General features: G+C 43.6%; 1 protein-coding gene across 2 annotated transcripts in view; it reads right to left on the reverse strand.

Moving 5' to 3' along the window:
* snx9b (sorting nexin 9b) overlaps positions 1–11,153 on the reverse strand; it is a 20,606-nt gene extending 9,453 nt beyond the window's left edge. The window contains exons 1-7 of one of the 2 annotated variants that reach the window (XM_030772934.1): positions 10,878–11,153; positions 8,790–8,876; positions 8,490–8,564; positions 5,773–5,877; positions 3,730–3,792; positions 1,445–1,604; positions 1–72 (exon numbers count right to left, since the gene is read on the reverse strand). The exon at positions 1–72 is cut by the window's left edge and continues 67 nt beyond it. In XM_030772934.1, coding sequence (XP_030628794.1) covers positions 1–72; positions 1,445–1,604; positions 3,730–3,792; positions 5,773–5,877; positions 8,490–8,564; positions 8,790–8,876; positions 10,878–10,889 — 574 coding nt within the window. In that variant the 5' untranslated portion in view covers positions 10,890–11,153. The remainder of the gene's footprint in view (positions 73–1,444; positions 1,605–3,729; positions 3,793–5,772; positions 5,878–8,489; positions 8,565–8,789; positions 8,877–10,877) is intronic. The other variant, XM_030772936.1, reaches the window with a different exon arrangement.
* Between the last annotated feature and the right edge of the window lie 314 nt (positions 11,154–11,467).

Raw genomic sequence — 11,467 nt, forward strand, 5'->3', positions numbered from 1 at the left:
CCTCAGACTCGGCGTAACCCCCCGATGATTTCACATCGTCCCACTCATCATCCCATTCGTCAAACTCCGCACCTGACAGCAGAGCAGAGCCAATCAGACGGCGGGAATCTGCTGATGGCCGACAAACTCCACCTACAGTGCTCTCAGATCAACTCCTAATCCAGAAGCCTCACATACCTCTAAACTGATCTCAGTCCAGGTGTTAATGCCACATACGCAAAGACACATCCCACATTCTACAAACGCTGTATATGGGTACAAATTAAATCTAGCTCTACAAACACATGCAACTACTGTTTCTCAAACCCATGCACCAGCTAATCAGTCTAAAATATGTCTAAATGTACGTCAGAATCATGTTAATAGAAACACACACACACGCGCGCGCACACACACACACCATTGTCACCATCACACAAAGGAATGCAAAGTGAAAAACTCCATCAGGCAATGCGAGGTGTACCTGTGCAATCAATGAGATACGGATAAGGATAAATGTCTTTAAAAAGAAAGAAGAGAGGTCTTTTAAGTACAAGCCTTACAAAAAACACAAACAGCTTAAAACAAACCATACACTTAAGGGCTTCATAAATCTCCATTAAGGGGACTGTAATTGTCATTGTGTTTCGATGAGGAAAACTGTCTGGGTCCATCTGCGATAAAACAGATGTTACTCTACAAAGCTCTGCTAACTGAAACCATGCTTTCCAGCACTGAAAACACACCAACTGAATACGAAGCTGGATTAGACAAGAATTCTGACTTGTCATGGTTTGTGTTCTGTGAAGTCTGGATGATGAAAAACAATGAGAAGGACATGATTTCATCAGGTTGACCACATGTAGATGAGATGACAGAACCTGACATTAACTTGATGTTCATTTGATGGACAAGACTAATGATCATCCGCATTTATATGGGAAGGTCTCACGTTACAGGTCTCAGGTCTCAGGTCAGACCTCAATCTGATAAGTCATGTTTCTTTTAGGCACGTCTATTTTCACAGAGGGCTGTGGTTGAAATAAAAAACCAAGCACCTCACCCCTTACGCAAATGATCTTATGCTACAGCTTCTGCTCAGTAAATGATAAACAGGTGCTTGACAACTCGTGACAGAGCAGTAAAAACTGTGTGTTTTATTCTCCAAACTTGAACTTCTCAGGCCAGCCTGATTACACCTACAGATTACCTAAAGGATAAGGCATACAGTGGAAAACAAGGCGTCACAATCGTATCGATATCCTCACATCCGAATATGTTAGGCTACTAAATTTGACCACCAATATCACAGAGACTACTCTTGTGCTGCACACTGGAACCATCAGTGTGTCCTGGAAATTCCAGAGCCATAACCTTCTTAAGTTTACCCACAGGGCCAACATGGCTTAGGCTCCACCCCCTCTCTCTCTCACATGGCCTCAGGCTGCACCCCCCTCTCTCTCACCTGGGCCTTGATAGGCCTGTGGGTGCCCCTGTGCTGTCGAGGGCCATGCGCTGCTGCTCTGGCCCGTCTCCGTGCCCTCGGGCTGGGCTGCCCAGTTATTGGAGAAGCCTCCAGTGGCGTGGGAGTCAAACACTGCCCATGGGTCATTGCCATTACTTGCCTGATTAAGAGAGACAGAGAAACAGGAAGTTTCAGTCAAAAAATACAGTTAGCTGTTGAAAGGACGCGCGTGGCATGTTTTCAATCTCCTCCCACTCAAACACATCTCATTCAACTGGTTGGCTGATCATTGAGCCTTTGATTAGATGAATTAGGTTTCTCAGAGCAGGACTGCGGAGTGTAGTTGTCATGGAAGCTGTGGATAACCAAAATAAGCACGAAAAGAAAAAAATCATAATTTTAATCGATCAGTCCCAGGTCTTCAACTTACATGGGATTAGTGCCATTTCCTTGTCACTACATACTGAGTCTTAGTTTAAACAGATGAAGGAAACTCCCTCTCCTCACTTATTTACCAAAATCACAGGATATCTGTATACATCAGTATAAGCAATGTAGAATGAAAACAGACGCTCAGGGGCACATTAGCATAAACTGTTCGGCCCACTATGCCTGAAACGGCCCGCGAGAATTCCACACAATCAGTACAGCCGGGGTAATGGACTGCCACAACGTTTAATGTTTAACTTTAATGACCCGTTTTATTGACCTTTACTTCGGCAAACAAAAACAGACCGTTTCGAAATGCAGGTCAAGCAATACCCATCCACTCAACGCATCTCTGACTCTTCAAGTTCTCCGAACAAAGGCACAGAACAGACGCGGGCGAATGACGGAGCCCAGCGACATTCAGTTTTAATTCATTCAGTCATCAGCTTCCTATAAAAAACATTCCACAAACTACAGCAGAGAAACACGACAGTACACAGGGGGAATAAAGTGTTTGTTGAATAAACCTGAAGGTGACGTTTGAGACTTAGCGATCGTCTTCAGATGACAGGGTATGGAACTCTGACAGAGAGAGGTTTCATCGGGGGGGGGGGGAGGGTAGAGAAACGACCTACACACACTGATGACTTCAGAAGACTGGGCCCTTTTAACACTGCTTTGCCTGAACCATACAGACCATCTATTTCTGAGCTCCTGGTTCCTTTGAACCACCTTTTTTTTTTCCCCCAGTAATGCTTATAAAACACTGCATGCCAACACAATAGTTCCTCACAAACAGACTGATGGATTCTTGGTAGATGACTCTACGCCCCTGCCCCCCCCCCCCCCCCACCAGTGCTTCCTGGACTGTGGAGGTTCGGTGGCACCCGCTTCCCCCCCCAGAGGTCCTGAATACGTCTGATGACACATGGCCCCAGTGAATAGACCCCTGGCCTTCAGAACACAAAAGCTTTATTCTGTGGTCAGAGAGCCCATGTTTCTGTCCTTAAATATCGAGAGACGTTCTCTAAAGCCTTCGCTTTCTTTCTGTCTGTCTTTCTTTTTTTTTTTTTCTCTTCACCATTCAGTGCCATGTGTCAAGAACCTTGATGGCTTCAAACAATGAGAAAATGGTTGTGTGTTACGTTGAACAAATGAATAGACTAATAGACTGAAAGCAAAGTATATTCCGTACTGCTTTACAGGCAGAACTGCATGCAATATACAAGAATAAGATATTGACAGACTACAGAAATAGACTAACAAAAGGCGAAAAGGCAATTCTACATGCCATGCATTTCGAGCAGGACTTCAACATGCCGAAAAACGGAGTATGCATGTATCTGTGTGTGTGTGTGTGTGTGTGTGTGTGTGTCTGTAACACGCTCCTAATGCATTATTAGAGAATCTTCCTCCCTGCATCAAGCCAAAATGTGATGCACAGAGCCCTGAACCAGTGCTAATACACTCCTATTCGTGAGCCAGACGTACAGACTCTCAGCAAGGTTCTCTTGCTGACTGTACGACTGATTCATGACTTTCATAAACCCAATAGCACACACCGGTGCCGAGCAATCGGATCATTTTACGACTGAGCAGTGCTGATCGGTCTGTGATTGGTTGATTCTGTGCACTTGTGTCTCTGTTATCAGGGCCTGATTCAGCCTTTGGGAGACAGGGGTGTGGGAAATGAGGGTTTGGGAGAGGGAGAGGGTGTGTCTACGTGTGTGGTGTGTGCGTGTGTTTGAAGGGGTGGAGCAGAGAGATGAGAGTAGACGAGGAAGTTTGGACCAACGGACGAATGGGGCAGGGCTCCATGCGTGGCCCCCCCTCATGCTGCGTGGCATTGCGTTTACCTCATCGGGGGACGTGAAGGTGGGGGCTGGGGTGTCAGGAGTTTCCGGCTGAGCTAAATCCACCTTCAGAGAGAAAGGTAACACCATCACACAAATGACAGAATGAAAACAAATCACCCAGAGAGTCGTGGGTTGGCTTCCATCATCAGCCTGCACGATATCACAGCAACTTAAAACTGACGCTTTCATTCCTTTCAACTGCACACTAGATACTAGTTAAGCTTCCTGAACAAACTCAACAGCACCAACCACTCGACACAACTGTGGCCATTGCCCATCAAATTAAAAACATCTCGAGTGTTTTCTCTGGATGGCACACATCACATGACCAATACAGTATAAACCACAAGCTCCTCATACACTTGCATGTGACTACTCTCAAAATGCTGTACAAACAGAAGTTCCCAAGACTGCAGAGTTAAAGAACGCTATCTGCAGTAAAAATCGGGTCTAGATTGAAGCTTCCGACTTAAGCTAAACGGTGTAGGAATACACTCACTCCTCCTTTGTCTGAGAAAACTTCAGCGCCTGCATACGTTACGCCATGGCAAACGAACGCAAGGCTGGCCGTGACTGTGTGAGCGACGGTAGAGCAGGTCTGACTGCTTTCAGGACAACGGTTCCAACAGCGGCTGGCTTTAGCCATGCACGTCTGATTATTCTAAGAATTGGCAATTTATTTAAATCACTTAACAAGCACCCCTTACAATCTCCTGAAGCATCTGGTTTCACTTCTACATCTAAAAGTGGACCTACAGAGAAATATGTCCCATAACTTCTGCATTATGGGTTGATGTCACTGTCACCACAGAAGCACTGCCTCCTGCTTCTCAGTAGCGTGGGTAAAAGAATCTAACATGCCCCAGATCCTTTTCCTGCACTGAACCACCAAACAACATCACGAACAGACAGCAGTCATGAATGAATGAATGAATGAAAGCAGACAGAGAGAGAGAGAGAGAGAGAGAGAGAGAGAGAGAGAGAGAGAGAGAGAGAGAGAGAGAGAGAGAGAGAAAGAGAGAGGAGATGTAAATCAAAACACAGGGTATACCAGCAATTACTGGTTTGTTCACCACATTTCTTTGAACACAAAAACCATTCCTTAACTGGACAATAACCCAAGAGTATTGCATTCAGCTGTGTAAACTGATAATGAACACAGTTATGATCCATCAGCTCTCTAAAGCAAACCTCTTCACTTCACTGCAGACCACGGAGCTCTAATGCATGCTACGAGTGTGTCAGACTGAATAAGCTAACCGTATCCATGGGAATCAGATCAACTGTTTGTCGTGCAATACTCTTGACACCCAGAAAACAGCAGGAACTCTGTCCTGTCATCAAAACATCATGACACAACTGACCAATCAAAACCATTTCTACATCATGACACAACTGACCAATCAAAACCATTTCTACAGTCTCAAAGCATAACAGATACTACAATGTTACACTAAAGACTTTTTTTAAATACAGACACATAGGCACGCACCTCACACCAGGGTTTTAACACAAACAAGAGACCAAGAGAGAACATTAATTGGTTTTATCGCAGACGCAAGCAGATTGGACACTTTTGTCATGTGTTTTACTGTGGTGAGCTCACCACAGAATGCCTGTTAGCACTTTTTTGAGCTGTTCTGAGTGCACTTTAATACTGTGATACCTCCCATCAGTCTCCGCCAGTTCACTTCCTGTTTAAAATGCTGAATAGCACTGAATGGAAAGGCGAGAGAGAGAATGAGAGAGGGATAAAGAGAGAGAAAGAAAGACAGAGAACAGGTAAAGTGACAAAAACATCTGACACCTGAAACCTTTCTCTCTCTCTCACTATACACATACACACACACACACACACACACACACACACACACACACACACACACACATACATATATCCCTTCTGCTGCAGCAAAACGCAACCAATCCACTGTTACACTGGTTTCCAGTTATATTTTTACATTGACAGAGGATTTGTGGCCTAGCGTACGGACTGATGATACGGCCTGGCCGACGGGGCAGGGGACACGTGTGGAGGATTACCTGGGCCTGTGTGGTGCCGGCAGGAGCTGCGGTGTGACTGTCAAAAAACGACAGGTCGAATGGAGCGGCGTTCCCTCCGCTTGCGAACGCCTGAGGTTTACCGACCTGCAAGGGAGAGAGGACCAGACATGAGCAATCTATACCAGACATTTCTCTAACAAACATGGCCAGGCCACCTCTCTGTATTACAGCTCATTTCTTCAGTAGCCCTGAAATGAACACAAGAGATATGCTTCCTACAGTAATTTAAACGTACGTACATAGACACATGAACTGTATGTATGTATGGACGATCCACACAGGTAATAATCCAAACTGAAAAATGAAAAATCACATTCTGTTCAGCCAGTTAATAGATATAACTATTCTGTAAAACTGCCACCAACAAAAGACTCAGTTTTCAGCTTCACAAGGACTTTACAATTCCACAGGCAGAAACCGGGTTCAAGAGAGCTCTTAATCCGCAAATACATACGTTTGAATCAGACCATTAAAGTGAATCTTTCTTTTTTTTTCTTCCTATATTCACATCTTCCCAACTACACCTGTCGACTGCGCACAGTGCAATAAAACTGCAGAGACATTCAATGCAATTTCAAAGTAAGACTGAAAATCAATAAATGATAAACGATAACTACTTCAACATTCAAGCTTGTTAAACAAAGTCCACCTGCTGATCATGGCACCAGGGAGAAGTGTAAAACATGTGGTTTTTGTATCTGTCCCCTTTAAAAACCGCACACACTTGACAAACCTGTAAAATGCAGTTTTGTGTGAATGTGAATGTGAGTGCTTTGGGTGTGCGTGTGTATGTGTGTGTATGTGAATGTGTGTGTGTGTGTGTGTGTGTGTGTGTGTCTCTCTAAGGCAAATATACAGGGCAGAAGTGTGAAACATGTGGTCTGTGCATGCGTCAGAGTGAAGGAAGTAAAAGTGTGTGTCCAGATGTTCGGTGTAACTGAAAGGGTCGAAACACGACCTCTGAAGGGTTTTGGTTGGGATAACAGATGCAGTCCAGGGTAGAGTAAGCACAAACAGCCTTGTGTTACTCCACTGCGTGTGTGAAGAAAGAGCAAACAACAACCAGTTTACCACATATAACTACTGGTCAGTTCTGACTCTATATCGCTTCAGACTTAAAAATGCAAAATAAGCCTGGCTTTCACAGTCACTATGGTAACGCAAAGCACCTGTGTGTCCACACATAAGCACACACACATGCAAACCCACACAAATGTGATCTTCTGGCAACATATGGAATCTACTTGTAAGCACAGGTGACTGCCAAAATAAAGGAATCAGTGGAGTAAATGAAGGATGAAAGGTCTGCCGAATAACAAGCTCCTCAGTGAAATACAGCATGACCAAACCCATCAGGCTTAAGAGTTCTCTCTACAAACGCTGCGTAGGCCCTGACACTCATCATTCTGGCAACCACACTTGGGGAAGGAAATCCCAGGAGAGAGTGACAACTGTTTGGTCGAAGTTTCAGTGGAAAAAACAAAAACACAGCTGTGTCACAGAGAAGAGTGAAGAGGCGTTGGCACGTAGACACGAAGGAAAAGTCAGGCATCAGCCACAGTAAACCACGTTCAAAACCACATTCTTATCAACTTCACAGAGATGAATATTGCAGCTGACCTATGGTGTATAAACCACTTCAGAGGTGATGCAAAGAACAGAGGCAGTGTTCTATTAGCAAAGTCACATGACCTGACGTGTCATCCTTCACCATGTTGTCAACAAGGGGGACCAAAGTGTACATGTCCAAAGAAAACCTACAGGTCTCTGTGTTTCTCTCCCCGCAGTGAGGCGTTCTGGTGACTGTTATGGCGTGGTGTGTATTTCACCGCCATGGGATAGGTCCACTTAATCCCTCATTGGGCACAGGTATCCACCAATAAGCACTAAGCCATTCTGAGCCATCACCTTCATCCTACTGTGGTGAAGGATTTTTGTCCTGATGGGCGTGGCCTCTTAGTGCATGAACATGCCCTCCATCAACAGGGAGGAGGGTGGTCACTGAGTGGTTTGGTTTTAAACCATACGCTACGGTTTAGTCTCACTCACCTCATCTCAACCCAGTTAAACAAAGCTAAGGGGATTCTGGAGTGGCACTCGAGAATGCATTTTACGTCTCCAACAGCAAAACAGAACACCGGCACGAAAATGGCACGGCAGTGCCGCAGATGAATTGCATTGCATTGATCAACAGGACATTCCAGACACTCGCAGCCTCTGGGCTAAGCCAAACTGAAGTGGTTTGGCTGAGTCGTTTGAGCCAAACTCACATATTAAGACTCTTTTATTCTGGCCTATCCTTTCTTTTGGCAGCGACCCTTGAGTGGACATCTCCTTAGTAACACAAATATTTACTGGCATAGAAGTAAAATGGACATGTGTTGTGTGTAACCCAATTACAAACAGATAAACACACTGGAAAAAAGGAATAATCACTGAATAATCAAAATGAAGGTCAGTTAAAAAAAAAAAAAAAAAAAAAAAAAAGCTGGAGGGAACACTTCCTGTTGGTTTGTCTCTGGACTTTGTTTTAGGAAAAAAAAGCAACGTTTTCATGCTGTCAGCACTGCTCTTCCGTTCGCTTCGCTTATGTCTCATTCCGAGTCACTTTAAATGTGCTTGTGTGCGTGCGTGTGCGTGTGCGTGCGTGTGCGTGAGACACAGAGACTCAGTGATGAGCCACAAGCCAGCGTCACCTCAATGTAGTCCTCAGGAACCAGACCGATCTCTCCTCTGGCATTCTGTGCCTCTATCCAGCCTCCTCCAATATTCTACAGAAATTTCAAAGAAAAAAAGACAAAACAAAAAACAAAAACAAGAAGAGGAAAGATATAAGTACAGTAGATTACTGATCTGGACTGACTGAGGCACTGCACTAGGCATACTGAAATAGATCTGTCTTTCCAATCCTCTGTCTTTGAAAACATGCAGATAAACACACTAAGTGAGGTCAGTGACAGGCGTAACCGGACGATGCGTGTCAGTCATAAACTCACCTGATTGGTGATGGTGATGGTCTCTCCCTCTCTTACAGACAGTTCGTTGTTTCCAGGTTCTGCAGTAAAGTCATATAAAACTTGTGCCTGTGTAAATATGTGTGGGGGAGAGAAAATAAATATATAAACATACAAACACACAACTTTTCAAGCAACTAGATTGCATGTACATATACCACACAGAGACACAGACACAGACAAACACACACAGCATGGAAGAAAAACGGTGATTTCAAAAGCAAACTAGCGAGACTAAACCAGGCAAAGTGCAAATAACACACCCATAAAACATTGCATATTCTCTTTGTGATGTCATGATCACAAAACCATGTGTTGTGTAGGGAGAAGATTTGGGCAATCCCTGGCTGGTTCCACGTCTTTTCCAAGAAATGTCTTTCAATATCGTTCACACGAAAACAAACATTTTACAATGAAGAAATGAGTAATTGTTATTTTTAACAGGCTGCGTCATAATACAAAAATACAGGAGCAGCTCACACCCTGTATACTGGAGCATCTTATGTTCGTGCCAGGTACACGCCGAACGAGGCACACACACAAAAGATTCCAGAAGAGTTCGGGTGCATGTGTGAACTTCACGCATGTTATCATAAATAACGCAAATGTCGACCTCTGAGGAATACCGTACGAAGAGTTAAAAACCAAAGCAACGATCTACTACAAAGCTCCCCTTATTTGAACGTGAAGCCTGCACAAACACACACAAACTCACAGTCATAGTGCAGCGGAAACTCCGCGCTCAGTGTCACTGAGCCCCTCTGTTACGCGAGCCGTGGTACAAACGTGAACAAGACGAGTCTGTGTGTGGGGGTTATGTGAATTCATGTTAAAGTCAAAACACTATTTGGCTGAGGACAATTAACCCAACCCACGCCGGCATTACTGTATTGAAAGCCCTGCGGTAGCTTTTCAAATCTACATTCCTATTCGGTCACGTTTCTGTATGCGTTCTCCCACCATTTTCAAAGTGAAAGTAGGGGAGGGGGCGATTAAAAATGCTTTAACGTCGATTTACCTCTTCCGAGTATAGCGAGAAAGTTCACGAACAGAAAGCATGGGAAAAAATAAGTCAGAGAGGAGACAGGTGTGGGCCGACAGATAGCGTATTGATCAGTCAACAAAGCAACGTCAGTGTACAGCAGTGAAGAATTGCAGAAATCAACCTTTTACTGGAAGCCTGAATGAGGACTTTCAGTTAATCATAAACTGATCGCCAACGGAAAAAATGAAATAATCTCCCCCAAAACACGACACCCATCAAATGACAGCTTTCACTATTATCATGGTGACTGTGTTTCTCCATATTATACTATTTGAATTAACGGCAAGGTGAACGTACTGGTTATTTTTTGTATTCAAATTCAGAGCATTTCAAAACCAGTTCAACGTTAAGACGACGAATGTATTCACAGCCCTTGGCGATAAAAATGGTCAACTCATAGAAACTGGCTCGACACGAAACAAAAAAAAAGGTTAAAACGTCAAACTGTTACACAGGCAAATGCTGGCTCTTTACTGTAGGCCTAAAAGTAGTATTTCAGTGCTACTGTACTTCGTCAACCTTTCCTGCTTCTGATCCAATCAAACACTATTTTCACTTTATAAGCTCCTAAATAACGAGGTAGACAAAGACACTTCACTTTTGCTCATTTTTGGAGAAAATATCATTTTTAACACTTTTATATTAGCGTTTCTTTTTTTTGATCTTGGTGCAATACAACTCCCACAAAGCAATGCGTGACGTCATGGCCAATGGAGGAGTAGTGAAGTGTCACAAGACTCCCTTGAGTGATACAGATTTTCCATGTTTACTTAAAGACGTTTTTTGTTGTTTTAATGGTAGAAAGATGCACAGTGACGTTTAACTTATTTTATTTAATAAAGTTCATATTCTTAATGTAAAACAGAGAACACGAAACTCAGAGAACACAAATTTAAGTCGGCTCCTACTTGGAACTGTCTTGCCAACTCTTTTCCCTATCTTCCAACCAGGTGAATGCTTGAATTCAAAATGGATCGACCGAGAAGTAGTACAGAAACATATGCCCAAAAGCTCTCATGTCTCACCTTAGTTGCCATTCTGCTCGAAAAATTCAGTCATTACAGTACTTGGTGATTTTCAGTGATGGCAATTCCTCATCCAGACATTTCTTCGCTTCACAACTGCGCAAAGAAAACAAGCCGTCCTACTGGAGCCGCGGAACTAATTTAATACATTACTAAATACAGCTTGCCCTTTGACCCTGGAACCAGCAGAGTCACATATAATAATTCAGCTGAAGAAATTCCGCCACGGGTTCCCTTCGGTAAAACTTGAGCAGAGCAGGTCAGCGTTTAAACAAACTGATTAGCCGAGCAACTTTGGGCAGCTATGCGCTTGCCGTTGAGGAAGGAAACCGGAAACTAGACGCTGCAAGGCATGATCAGTTAACTGATGTGTCCCTGACTATGCAAGAAGACTTTCACGGTGATGACGATAATAATAATAATAATAATAATAATAATAATAATAATAATAATAACAACAAGAACAACAACAACCTGAAGGCTCATCTATCAATCTATCTATCTGTACACACATACACACACTCATACATATACATATACATATATATGTATGTGTGTGTGTGTGTGTACTGAACCAGAGCTGTATGAGT

The sequence above is a fragment of the Chanos chanos genome, chromosome 4 (genome assembly GCF_902362185.1).
Source record: "Chanos chanos chromosome 4, fChaCha1.1, whole genome shotgun sequence".
Lineage (NCBI taxonomy): Eukaryota > Metazoa > Chordata > Actinopteri > Gonorynchiformes > Chanidae > Chanos > Chanos chanos.